Source organism: Phyllobates terribilis, unplaced genomic scaffold, assembly GCF_046119375.1.
Source record: "Phyllobates terribilis strain yellow unplaced genomic scaffold, ASM4611937v1 Scaffold_2__4_contigs__length_985480577, whole genome shotgun sequence".
Lineage (NCBI taxonomy): Eukaryota > Metazoa > Chordata > Amphibia > Anura > Dendrobatidae > Phyllobates > Phyllobates terribilis.
This window is the reverse complement of record NW_027362762.1, coordinates 106459935-106474215: the sequence shown is the minus strand read 5'-3', so window position 1 is coordinate 106474215 and position 14281 is coordinate 106459935. Positions and strand designations below refer to the sequence as shown.

Genomic DNA, 14281 nt, shown 5'->3' with positions numbered 1-14281 from the left:
AGAGCAGCATTGATATGGGAATGCAATGGCTGTGCAAACAGTGATGGTACTCTGCTGACCTCTACAGGTTATAAATGAGCACTACACAATCTGTAAAGTTTTCAACACTTACTGGAGCATTTCGGTAGCTAGAAGCCATCCCCTAGCCACAGGATAGGTGATAACTTTTAGAGCGGTGGTAAGCTGACCACAAGGACCCACAATGATTGCCATAATGGGGTCCTATCCTCCATGGAGTTGCTGGAAAAAGTAAAATTCAGCGCTCCAGCATAACAGAAGCGAGCAAGGGCACTGCAGAACTCCAATATGGCAATCAAGGTGGTAGCTTGGGTTGGGTCCAACTATTAGGATCACCAATCCTATGGATGGCTTAACTTCTCCCATCCATTAGGCATCAGATGACTGAACAATGGGAGACACAGCTAGCGGGGCATTGGATGTGGCCTCTATTAGACAAGCGGCAGCAGACCATGCAATGCACTGGGTATAATTCTGCTGGGAAACCTTAGGTCCTGGCATGTGGATGCAACATGTAGCAGCTGCCCACATATTGTACAGACCAAACTCTCCCCCCCCCCCCCCTTGCATTGTAGTAATTCCCTAATGTCAGTGCGCCTACAGCTGGAGAACATGCCCGGCCACACTGCAGGAATACGATAGAGACCAAGGGTGTCCAGATTTAGAGATCTTGATCTGATTGATTATATCTGTGGGATGTGCTGGGAAAAAAATAAAATAAAAAGCCCAATCTATGGAGGCCACAGCTCGTAACTTACAGGATCTGCTGCTCGATAGCACAAGACAACAGCCATCATCTGTGGAGTCCATGTCTTCGTGGGTCACAGCGGTTATGGCCGCACAAGGGGAAGCCACCTTATATCAGGCAGATGTATGATGTTATGGCTGTTCAGTGAACCCTCCAGCTGAGGGACTGACAGCTGCTGTATACCTTGTTGAAAGCAATTTCTAGCATGATATAGTGGACAGTATGAGTTTGGGCCCAGTTCTACAAGAAAAGCAATTGGGGCAACTTTTTTTTTTTTTTTTGTTTAAAATGCCCCTTATTTCCATGTAGGCCTCACTACTGTATAAATGACAGGCCCTCTGTGCAAACCAACAGGCAAGTCACTGGACCTAATATCTTGGGCGTTATACTTGCATGTCACAAAGATTACCTCTCATGTACACCTGGGACATGTGTTGTATAGAAGTTGTGGGTCACAGCTGAAAGCCCCCGATACAAGGGAGAAGAGAACTCCCCTCAGATTCTAGCAACCCCCTACAGGCATCTGCCTGGGTGGGGGCACTGAAAAAGTCCAACTTTCAGTTCTGAAATAGGAATATGAAAACTATCATGATGAGGGTCAAAAAGGAGAAGTGAAGAGATAAAGCCTCAAAAGAAGACAAAATGTTCTGCAGCAGAGAAAGTTATTTTGAGATCTGAAGATAAGACTCGAAGAAGATTGGGGCGGCATTCTCCAAGGCAACAACTTGTGTACAAGCCAGCGGCTCAGAACGAGAGTCCTTGCACCCAGCGTGCACCTAACGGAGCAAGAACTTGGAAGGGTGACATTGTGGAGCAAGGGGTAGGAGGGCTTCTGCAATGGATGAGGTTTAACCCCTTAGTGACCAGATTTTTTTTTTTTTTTTTTTTTTTAAATTTGACCAGTGTCACCATGTAGTAAAAGCCCTGGAACGCTTCAACATCTTATTGATTGAGATTTTTTTCGTGACACATTACTTTATAATAGTAAATTTAGGTTTTTGTTTTTTTTTATAAACAAAAAAAAAAAAAAAACAAGAAATTTGCCAAATGTATAAAAAAAATAAAAAATAAAATAGCAATTTCAAACTTTACCTGGATTAAAGGGATAATCATTTAGCCATACCACAAACATTAATAAATCACATTTCCCTCATGTCTGCTTTAAATCAGCGCCATTTCTAAAATGCTTTTTTATTTTGATAGTATCTTAGAAGGTTTAAAAAAAAAAAAAAAAGGAGCAGCAATTTCTTTTACTAGAAAATTTTCAAAACTTATTTTTTATAGGGACCTGTTCCATTTTGAAGTGACTTTGAGGGGCTTCTATATTGGAAACCACCCAAAAGTGATGCCATTTTAAAAACTGCACACCTCAACGTATCCAAAATTACATTCAAGTAGTTCATAAACTCCTGAAGGGTTATTTAGGAATTAATGCAAAAAATTCTTTTTTTTTACCACCTAAATTTTGATGACTTCTGTACAGGCTGCTATAGCTGGCAGACTCTAAGGGAATGAACTGCCATGGCAAACATCAGGACCACACAATCAAGATCAAAGGGTGCTAATGGAGTTAAAGCAGGAGCACCCCTGCATTTAAGGGGTTAAACAGTCATGGTTGATGCCAACACTGATCGTAGCTGATGCAGCAGGGTGTCAGCTACAGTATGGTCACCAGTCAGGGGATACTAGTCTATATCAAAGGTCAGTAAAAAGATATATGTGGTCACTAAGGGGTTAAAAAAAAAGAAAGAAGAGAGAATATGTCAGCAGGTTTTTGCTATGTAATCTGAGAGCAGCATGATGTAGGGGCAGAGACCCCGATTCCAGTGATGTGTCACTTACTGGGCTGCTTAATGTAGTTCTGATAAAATCTCTGTTGTAGATGTAGTAGAGCAATGAATGCTGAACTGATCAACACCTTTGACTGGCAGCTTTCTTTATATACTGCCAATAGTCAGTAAGCTGCCAATCAGTAGTTAGACTAGCTGGACTGCCTTGCACAAGACCCCTAATACTGCAATGATCATCTCCTACTGATAAAACACTGATTGTATTCAAACTACAGCAAGCGACATCCCTGGAATCAGTGTCCCTGCCCCTACATCATGCTGCTCTCAGATTACGTAGCAAAAATCTGATGATGGCTTCCCTTTAACTTGCTAGGGTAAAGTAGAAAAAAAATATGAACGTGGTGCGCTGCACTTCTCCATAGCCACCATTCCATATGAGATTTTCAGTAGTCATAGGACAGCTCAGCTTCTGCCACCACATGTAGGCACGCATCATCTTCTATTTAAGACATTGTGCCAGTCACTTGTCATTGAAGGTAATTAAATATCCATGACACCACAACAATATCAAACATACTATTAGTATTCCCAAATAATGGAGATCAGCAACATACTGGTATAAACACATCTCAGTATATACTACACCAGCAAGGATAATGGACAAGATCATCCTCATGTGCCTGCCCCATCCATCAGGCATTGTGTATATAAGCACTACATGGACACTCGGTCCTGAGGAAGCTATAAATGCGAAACGTGTGCTGAGGGCGGTGGCAGGTATGGCAATGTTCATACTCCGCTTTTCTGTAGAAGAAAAACAGCAACATAATGCTATGAGATTTCAGAAGAAATCTGATTCACACGCTCTGACAGACCTGCAGAACGGCAGCAGCTTTAGTCTGCAGCATGTCAATTCTTTCACTCCTCGGCCATAGAAAGCAATTGGAAAGTGCAAAAAACCCACAGAACAGTTTTTTGGTGAATAAAACATGTGATTTGTTTACAGTACAAGTGTAATCTGCAGCAAAACCGGTGTTTTGAATGCGGCATTTTTACTGCAGAGAAGATGCTGCATGTGAACATAGCCCAACTATGAATCATTGCAACTTTAACTAGTAAATGTATACCACTGTACTATAACCTCAAGTGTTGGTCTCACAAAGGTGTACTGCCTACTTCGTCCTCCTATGCCACCTTTTGCTGGAAGCCATATTTTGAACTGCACACATCTTAACTGTTTTTAAATAAAATGCAAAATTTTTACAGGCCATTCTCAGATTGAAAGGCCCAACCCGACCGCCGGGTCTCCGGTTCAGAGCTATACCGCGGTTCGCTTTGGTTGGAAGACTCCGTGGTTGGACTGGGCTTTCCAATGTGAGAACGGTCCATGATTCATGGATGTGTGGAACTGGAAAGAAGCTACATAAAAAAGGAGATTTTCTTTTTAATCAAGAAAATCACACATGACTGATCGTGTAACTTTACGCTTTCTTGTAATTCTAGACAGTAATTGTGAGACGCTCCTGGCTGCATCCTATAATACATTACCCTTGACGTATTGTCAGTTTTAGCAGATCATAGCTATGATCAGTCCCTGCGGCTTATCTTTATGGTCTTTATAGAGTATGAAGTAGTCAGAAATCCAGCTCCTGACCTCAGAGGAGCAGCTCTCCCTCTACACCATTCTTTACACTGCAGCACCAGTTGACTGTATTAGGTCTGAACAATTAATCCAAAAATGATCTAATCCATTATTAAGAAAGATTAAGCAGCTGCTGAGTATATGGTAACCAGAACTACATCAGCATAATTTACACTTAGGCCCCAATCACAGGGAGTTTATGCAGTCAGTAAGGGGCTTCTGTCTGAATTGCAGGGTGACATCTTTTATTTTTAATTTAAATTATACATTTTTTTCAGGTAAAAACCCTGATTAAACCATAGACTGTAAGGACACAGACTGCACTTGTGCTTTCATCTGGTGAAAAGTGTCAGCCAAATACAAAGTATAATGCTAGTGCGGCAAATTCAGAAATAATTAGGAAATAAAAGCTGCGTACAGAAAACAGACAAGGATCTGACCCCAGGGGACGTCATGAGAACAGACCTCTGACGTTAACGAAGGTCGGCTCTTACACTACATGTCAGATGTGGCCAGCATAAGACTAGAGGGCACAGCCAGTGACTATGCTGGTGCACAATGGTAAACTTGGCACACTCCTGCTGGACGTGTTCGGCACTTACGTATGCCACCTCTCCGTTAGCTTAGTTTGCCATTTAATGGGTTTCTGCAACAGATATTTAATCACCTTACCTATCCTGTGGATAGAAGTCCCCAGCAATCACCTGAGCCCCCCCATTGCTCCCACTGCGCAAACAAAAAAAAAAAAAAAAAAAAGACCGTGAAGGATGTGCAGGGCCGCTCCATTCCAGATCTATGGGATTAGAGAAGCAGCACAGCGCTCTGCTCAGTCCTGCTCAGTCCTGACCACTGCTGCTGCTCATGGTTGTGCAGTGCAGCCATCACTGGGATCAGGACCATGTGCTAGGGACCCGTGGGAGTCCCAGTAGTCAGAGTCAGACAATACCACCTGGGGACTGTGGTATTGTCTGACTGTGGTATTATATAATTTTTTAGCAATCTGAGCTACTCCAGAGGCATCTTTGCTTAGTAATTCCCCCAAACCCTTTAGAAATAGTTACCTGGAGCTAGACCAGCTGCAGCAGGACCTGCCATAGATGGGTTGGAGAACAATGCTTGGGAGAAGGCAGATATGTTGGATTGAGACATATTACTCAACCGGGACGTGGATCCTCCTTTGGGGATAAACTCACTGGCAGTGGGGTTGGGTGTCTAACAAAAAACAGAACACGTATTAGAAAACCCAACCTTACATAACAGATTTAAGGCTGAGAGAGAAAATATAATATAGTCAGTACGAGTCCATGAAGAGAGGAACCATTGACCGGTTATAAGAGCAGGATGCGCTATGGCACGAGATCTGCTGAGTTAGGGTCCAACATGGACTAACCTGCGGCATGATACGACCAATCATTAAACCTTTACTGATTGTATAAACAGGCAACTAAACGACAGACAGTAAAGTACATAATGGACACAGAGGGATCTGGTACAGACACTAGATCGCTCGGTGCCATAGTCCTCTCCGGTGTGAGTCCGGTTTACACAGCGCAATGCAGAACCAAGAAAAATGATCTTTCATGCTGCACAAACGAGCATTGATTGGCAGCCTGCAAGACCATTGTGAAATGAGCGTTTAACACTCGTACAATTATCTTGCAGCGTAAATGCAGCTTTACACCAAGATCCCGTCCTGCTGCAGTGCTAGGTGGTTTACCATTCAGGAGCATTGGAAAGCAGGGACACTACACACAAGGATGTAGTTACAGCCACATCTGCTACTCAATTCACAGAAATAGACTGTCTTTTACTTGAAGGGGGGGTGGACTGGTGGCTGGTATTGTAGAGAACATTTAGGATACGTTCACGCTGAGTGTTTTGGACCATGCAGATTTTGAAGACATTCAATGATGAAAAGCTAGCTTGCTGGAAAAACCATCCACAAAGAAACCCAACATATTTAATAATTAATCCACCTCGCTGCTCATACGGCTCGGGATGTTTTCAAAGTGGATTTGAAAACCGCTTCAATAAGTGACAAACGCACGCAGATCAGCGAATGCGAACCCACAGCCCACAGTGCAAATCTGCAGCAGAAGTCCGAACGTGCCCATCTGCAGCTAAATGCCATCATTTTTTTCAATGTTAAAGGGGATATCTCGGATTTTACATCAATGGTCTATCCCTATCCAGTACGAATCTCCTTACATTTATGAGCAAAAACCTGCTGAGATTGCCGCTACATCATACTGCCGCTCTCAAAGGGGATCAACAGATTCCAGCGATGGATCACTTACTGGGTGAAGCAAGTGAGGAATAAAACTTGTTTTATCTACTGCAGATCTCAGGATGCTGAGCTGTGTGTAACCCTGTCCTCATCACCGATTTGCTGCTTTCTGTCTATGCACAGTATACACTGAAAGCTGCCAATCTGGTGTAGGTACATTGACTACCTGGCGGCAGGTTTACTAGTCTTCTAGAGATAATCTACTGCTGATAGAAATAATGATTGTATGAAAACTGCACCAAGCAGCCCAGTGAGTGACATTGCTGGAATCAGGGTCTGCATCATGGCAAAAACATGGTGACAGATTCCCTTTTCCATCTATACTTGTATCCTTTATGAATTAGCATGTGTTTCATGTCACAATAAACTAAAGCATCAGGACTGGGAAAAAGGGAGAGCAATACAAAAAAATAAAGTCAATGAATTGGACAATTTTTTTTTTGTAAAAGAACTGAAGTCACAAAATGGATGAAAATTGGCACTGAACAAACTTGTATATGCATGTGGAAAATAAAAACAAATCCTGTCTGAATGAGGTCTAAGAGGATCTTGAAAAACCTGTTCCTTTAGATGTCAAAATAGAAAACAAACATGGAAATGAGCCCGTCACCTACCTTTCTTCTTTGAGAAATGCTGAGACCACCAAAGTCATTAAAGAGAGCGGAAGCTGGAGAGACTAGGGGATCTACATGGGAGAAGAAAAAATGATAATTGCTCCTGCAATATTGTACCAGAGTTAATTTGCATATTTGAAGACATTGCAATATACTTGGCCCTGACTCACAGCCTTTACATCCAATAAGTGGACTAACAGCTTTGAAGAGTCACAGACTTGCGTCAAAATTTGGAGCTTTAACGTTAAATTTAAACGGAGCTAGAAAAAATTATGGAGCTTGGGAGGGCTGGTGGCGTAACACCACAGCGAGTCTAATTCAATACAAGCTGTTGCGTTCCCATGCCAGAAATCTCACTCCAGTCCCTGGACAGAGCAAGATTTCTGGCATGGCGCACACCACCGCTGGTCTTAGACTATTAACTTACAACATTGCCAATGAGTACACCATAAGGGACACGTCACTCCTAACATCAACAGGAAAGGACTACTGTGGTGTGAGAGGAGACTGTAGGGGGGGCAGCAGCTCTGATGGTGACATGACAGGCGAGAGTGGGTACAGGAGCCTGCTGAACTACACAGAACTACTATCACATCATCTAGGACAGAATGCAGACAGCACAGAGGCAGATCTCTGGGTTCAAACATTTATTAATGTAACCTGGTTATTCAGATCCATGCCCTGCACTATAGACACTTGACACATGCATTAAACCCCTTCACATCAAGGCAATTTTACAGTTTTTTCCTCCCATCAACATAACTAAATGGAGAGTATTTTTGGGGGGATGCGTTGTGTTTTTCAATGGCACCATTCATTTTACTGCATCATGTACTGAATAAAGTTGGGTGATGAGGGGAAAAAAAATCATGCAGTTCCAACTTTCTGGATTTTTTTTCTTAATTATTTTTAACAGTGTTCATAGTGTAGTAAAAATGAACTGAAAACCTTATTACATCAGAACAATGAAGTAAAAAAAAAAATGTAAGAATTTGAGACCAAAAATGATTGGAACATTGTTTGATCACTTTCTATTCAGTTTTTTGGGAGGCAGAATGAACAAAAGTAGGCATTAGACTTACCGGTAATAGGTTTTCCAGGAGTCCCTCATGACAGCACCCTCAGGAGGACGTCCTTCATATCTCCGATAGGGACAGGAAACACAGAAGAGTTTAAAAGCCCCCTCTCCACCTATACCTTCAGTGATTTTCCAAGTACCACATCAGAATGGATGCAACTCTATTTTATTTAGCCTCCTTCTATCCATGTTAACATCACACAGCAGAATGGAATATAAGGGGGGGAATATAATAGGTGCTGTCATGAGGGACTCCTGGAAAACCCATTACTGGTGGGTCTAATGCCTACTTTCCAGGACGTCCCTCCTGACAGCACCCTCAGGAGATTACCAGAGTATATATTCAGGGAGGGATTATAGCTTAGAGGACCTTCCTTCCGAAAGTCATTTTCTGGTTAGACAGAATGTCCAGCTTATAGTGTCTGCAAAAGGTGTTTAAACTTGTCTATGTTACAGCCCTACATATTTGGTCCATAGATGCACCTGCTCGTTCTGCCCAAGATGTGGCCACTGGACGGGTAGAATTGGCTCTGATATTACCTGGAGGGGTTTTTCCCTTCTGAAGAATAGGCTAGATGTATCACAGATGTGACCCACCTTACCAGTCATTTTTTAAGCCTTTTTCCCTTGGTTTTTACCTGCAAACTGTACAAAACAGGTTAGAGTCAATTCGCCAGTCTTTTGTGGTTTCTAAATACTGAAGAACAACCCTCCTGACATCTAGGGAATGAAAGGCTAGCTCTTGCTCATTTCTATGGTCCTGGCAGAACGAGGGTATTTCTTGATTCATGTGAAAAGGTGTTACCACTTTTGGCAAGAATGCTGGATCAAGTCTGAGGATGATACAGTCGTCCAGAATCCTTAGGTAGGGATCTTTTATTGAGAATGCTTGTATCTCCCCAATGCGTCTCGCCGTTGTTATAGCCACTAGAAAAGCTGTTTTGAAAGAATTTTCTCACTTGCCTCTCCGAGGGGTTCATAAGGATGTTTGCACAATTACTTAAGACTGCATTCAAATCCCAAGGGGGGATATGAGTTTTTAACTCTTGGTCTCATTCTCATTGTGGCTTTCATGAACCCCTCGATCCAAGGATGATGTGCTAGGGGGAAATTCATGAAAGTACTTAGAGCTGCAATCTGCACCTTTAGAGTGCTAGGTCTTAGACCTTTGTCAAAACCAGCCTGCAGAAATGCTAATGCCTCTGGGATGTTAGGACTAGAATCTTCCATTGCCAATTCCCCATATAGCGTACAAAACTTCTTCCATATTTTTGTGTAGATTGCTGATCTTACAGGTTTTCTACTATTTTTCATTGTTGAGATTACAGCGTCTGAGAGTCCTTTGGACCTTAGGATTTTCCCTTCAGGATCCAGGCTGAAAGTTGTAGAAATTTTACCTTGGGATAGTATAATGGTCCTTGGAAGAGTAGATTCTGTCTTTCTGGCAGAATTGGATCCTCCAGGGCCATCTTCAGTAAAGGAAACCAGCTCCTCTTGGGCCCGAATAGGTATTACCCTGGACCGATCTTCCTGTATCTTTCTTAACACTAGTGGAATGAAGGGTAGAGGAGGAAATGCATAAGCCAGGTCCATGTCCCATTTCTGGGACAGAGCATCTACTCCGGTTGGTCTATCTCTTGGGTTGAGGGAGAAAAAATTTTTTTGTTTCTGCGTTTTTCCAGGTGGCAAATAGATCGACTTGAGGGGAACCCTATCCGAGTTCTATGTGACGGAACTCCTCCCAATTCAGCTCCCATTCTGTTTGTTGTATGGTTTTTCGACTGAGGAAGTCGGCCACCGAGTTCTGAGACCTTTTCAGATGTATCGATGTTATTGAGAGTAAAGTTTTCAGCCCACTGAAAGACCTTGTTCGATAAGGCTTGCAGTTGGTGATGCCTTGACCCCCCTGATGCTTGAGAATGGCCACGGTTGTCATTGTCTGACAGGACTGACATGTTGATGTTTCAGATCCGTCTGACATGTTTTCAAGGTTTTCCAGAAAGCTAGGAGTTTTTAGGTTTGATGATCCAGGAAGGTATTGTGTGAGCCAGGTACCTTGTAGGTACTGATATTCCACATGTGCTCTCCAGCCTCTGCTGCTTGCGTCGGTGGTAAGGGTGATGAAGAGGATCAACTTCCACATAACTTCCTTTTCCAGGTTGGTTCTTGAAGTCCACCACTTCAGAGATTTCTTTGCCGTTCCTGACAAGGTTATCTTCTTGTCCAGACCCTCCATCTTCCTGTTCCAGGATCCTAGGATCTGATGTTGAAGAGGCCTTGAATGAAATTGGCTCCACCGAACTGCAGGTATGGAGGCTGTCATCAGACCCAGAATCTTCATGTATTCTCTGCCACCTTTGATTTCTTTCCGAAAGCGATGATTCTGTTCGTGTTTGTTCTGGAAGGAAACACATCTGTCGTTCTGAGTACAGAAGAATCCCTAGAAAGATCTGATTTTTCCCAGTTTATAATCCAACCTAGATTCTTTAGAACTAAGGCAGTTGAGGATAAACTGGCTCTTAATTGCTGAGGAGAGTCTGCAATTAGTAGGAAATCGTCCAGGTATTGGACAGTTAGAATTCCTTGTTCTCTAAAAAAAAAAAAAAAAAAAAAAAGATAACCTCGGCTACTAGTTTGGTGAAAATGCGTGGGGCCGAGGAGAGACCAAAAGGGAGGCTGGATTTCTGGCTGTGAGGGTGAATGGGTACATGATAGTATGCCTCTGAGGTCTAATGTGCACATCACCATGTTCTCTCTGATCAGGGGAATAGTGGATCTGATGGATTCCATTTTGAATTTTTTTTTGTACACCACTGACCTGTTTAATGACTTTATGTTTATAATTGTGCGGTAGTCGCCTCCTGGCTTTTTTTTTTTTTTCTTCTTTAAATCGAGAACAGGTTTGAATAGTATCCCGAAAACAGTTCGGCCACTGGCACCGGTATTACTACGCTTGAAAGTAACTGCTTTCCGACATCAGCCTAATCTTTGCTGGACTAGTGGAGACTGAGTAGTAGTTAGATGGAATCTCTCTTGGGGAACCTTTACCATCTCCATCTTGTACCCACCTGCAATTAACTGGAGTATCCATGGATCCACTCGACCATGCTCCCAGAAAATGTTAGAGTCTCCCTCCTACTCATGGCGTCATTGTCTACGTGAGCCATTTCCCGTACTAGAAAAGGTATTTCGGCTCTTACCCCTTTTTTGGTAGCTCCATCTACCAGATTTTCCCTTTCCAGTGTATTCTGGTCTCTGTTGAGGACGTGGTCTCCGAAAGGATGTTTAATTTCCTGGGTTTTTACTCTGGAAATCCCCTCTTTTCGTCCAAGGCCTTTTCTAGCATATCATCTAGAACTGGGCCGAACACTCAGAGGCCAGAAAAGGGGGATGAGCACAATTTGTTTTTGGGCTGGTTATCTCCAGACCAGGTCTTTAGCCATACTGCTCGCCTGGCCGCAGTAGATAATGCGTCATTTCTTGCAGCAAACCTAATTGATTCGGCTGAGGCGTCGGCCATAAACTCTGTTGCCATTCTTAGCAGAGGGATGGAGTCTGATCTCCTCTGGAAGTTTTGTTCCTCAGATGGTCTTCCAACTGTTCCAACCAAATGATCATGGATCTTGCTACTGAGGTTGCTGCGATGTTCTTTTTGATTACTGCATCTGCAGTTTCCCAAGTGTTTTTTTTTTTTTTTTTTTTTTAAGGAGGTTGTCTGCCTTTCTGTCCATAGGGTCTTTTAAGCATGACAAATCCTCAAAGGGGATCAATGCCTCTAGCTATTGGAATATCAATTTTTGGGATTTCCTCCCACAGCTTGATTTCCTCTGGCTCAAAAGGCAAACAGGATCTGAAACTTCTGGGAATTACTAATTTTTTCTCTACCTCCTCCCATTCCTCTAAAATCATGGCGTTAATGTGATTGACAGGGAATACTCTGTTGATACGGGTTCTCAACCCTCCGAACATTTCATCTTGTACTGATGAGGGCTGGAGGGTGTCTTCCACTTTCATAGTGTTCCTGACTGCCAATAGAAGTGGTTCAGTGTTTTCCCCAAGCAAAAAGATATTTTTTACCTTTCGTCTGGGGGAACTGAAATAGATCCCTCCCTTTTATCCAGTTCAGAATTGGAGTAAACTGATCGTTCTTCCTCCTCCTCCTCTGAGCTAGATTCCATCTCTCACTGGAGTCTTTTGCCTAGGTCCAGGTTGGGAAGTTTGTGTGGGGATTATATCTGCGACTGAACTTTGGACCTCCTCTCTTATTATGGATCTTAGGTCAGACATAAAGGAGGTATGTTCATCCCTGAGCACTCAGGCAATACAGTCGGTGCATAATTGCTTCCCATATGAGTCCGGTAGCTTCAGGTTACAGATGGTGCATCTTAGCCCTTTTTTCTTAGGGGTTGATGACGTTGTGGATTTTTTAGAGCCCTCCTTGTCCTACAACAACAAGGGATCATATAGTAATATCCTACTGGGGACAGATGGTAGAAGGTAAACTTAGACCAGGAAACCTGCATTAAACTCACATGTACCGGGGGTTCTGCTGGCATATCAGAGCGACCAGTGGTTAATCCTTCCATGGCTGGTGACCAAGACAATGATACCTCAGATCCAGCCCCACAGTTAAATCACCAGTCTTCCATCTGCTTCATCAAAATTAGGTGTTTCCCCCTTAAATTGCAGGTCTGGCGCCCTTTTTTTTCAAATGTAGACCGGAACCGAAGTGCGTTCCAGCGTGCAACGCACACCGGTTGCTAGAGGCAGACATTCCACTGCCCCTGTAACCGGAAATGCCGCCCACTCCTTCTCCCTTGCGCACATAGGATCGCACGCAGGGCTGCAGCGGCATGGACCCAGAGCCCCCTTTGCAGGGGAGAACAGTCCACCTCAGGAGCCACCTGCTCAACTGGCCAGGCTGAGGGACCCCTTGTCTGGTGGGGTGTCAGCCTCTGGACCGTAGCAGAAGGAAGGGGAGGAGTGCGAGGACCCCATCCCGATCCTCCTGCATCTGGCCTCAGGAGCTCCTGCTCACTGGAGGCGAGTTCTTCTGCATCCAGTCTCCGATAGGGACAGGAAAAACACTGAAGGTATGGGTGGAGGGGGGGGGGCTTTTAAACTCTGTTTCCTGTCCCTATCAGAGATACGAAGGACGTCCTCCTGAGGGTGCTGTCAGGAGGGACGTCCTGGAAAAACAGCATTTCAGGAATTTTGAGTTTTTTTGTGGTAAAATTGATAAGGCAGCTTTATTCTTCTGGTCAGTACGATTACAGCGATACCACATTTATATAGTTTATGTTTTGTCGCTTTTACACAATAAAAACTTATGGAAAGAATTGTTTTTGCATCGCTTTATTCTGCGAGCTATAACTTATTTTTCCACTGAGCTGTATGGTGGCTTCCTTTTTGCGGGACAAGATGACATTTTTTAGTGGTACCATTTTTATTTTTATTTGGCTTTTTGATTGTATTTTATTCCACTTTGTTTGGCGGTATGATGAAAAAGCATAGTTTATTGCTCTTTTTTACGGTGTGCTCAGAAGGGGTTAATTAGCGTGACAGTCAGATTGGGTTGTTCTGGAAACAGATACCAAATGTGTACTTTTGCATAAATATATGGACTTATTGGCTTCATTTATTTTATGTTTAATAATTTGAAAAACACTTATACTTTTTTTTTTCTCTCTACTTAGTCCATGTATGGGACTTCAATTTTTCCGATTACTGATCTCATGCAATAGAAATGTATTGTATGAGACCTGACAGTTTTACACCGTCAGATCTCCTTTTAGACTCAGCTGCTGGCTGAGCCTAGCAGGCCACCATACATGGTGGACCCAGAGGTCATCATGTGACCTCCGGCTGCCATGACAACGCCAGATCTTATCACAGGAGCCATTGGAAAGGCGAGTGGACAACCCCCTCTCCCCATCTTCTAAATGCCATGATCGCTATGGATTATGGCATCTAGAAGATAACAAATGGCTATCATTGGGACCTGATCCAATTAGGTCCCGATGACGTTACCTGTCAGAGCTTTCGCTCTGCACAGGAATCGCAGCGCTTGCACCTGAGCGCTGCGAGACCATTCATAAACGTCA

At 43.3% G+C, this 14281-nt stretch overlaps 1 protein-coding gene across 1 annotated transcript in view; it reads right to left on the bottom strand.

Annotated features, from left to right (window-relative positions):
* The window catches only part of PAN3 (poly(A) specific ribonuclease subunit PAN3), a 53587-nt gene that overhangs the window by 20129 nt on the left and 19177 nt on the right, over positions 1-14281 (bottom strand). The window contains exons 4-5 of the mRNA XM_073662477.1: positions 7100-7170; positions 5260-5410 (exon numbers count right to left, since the gene is read on the bottom strand). Of these exons, the coding sequence (XP_073518578.1) occupies positions 5260-5410; positions 7100-7170 (222 nt within the window). The remainder of the gene's footprint in view (positions 1-5259; positions 5411-7099; positions 7171-14281) is intronic.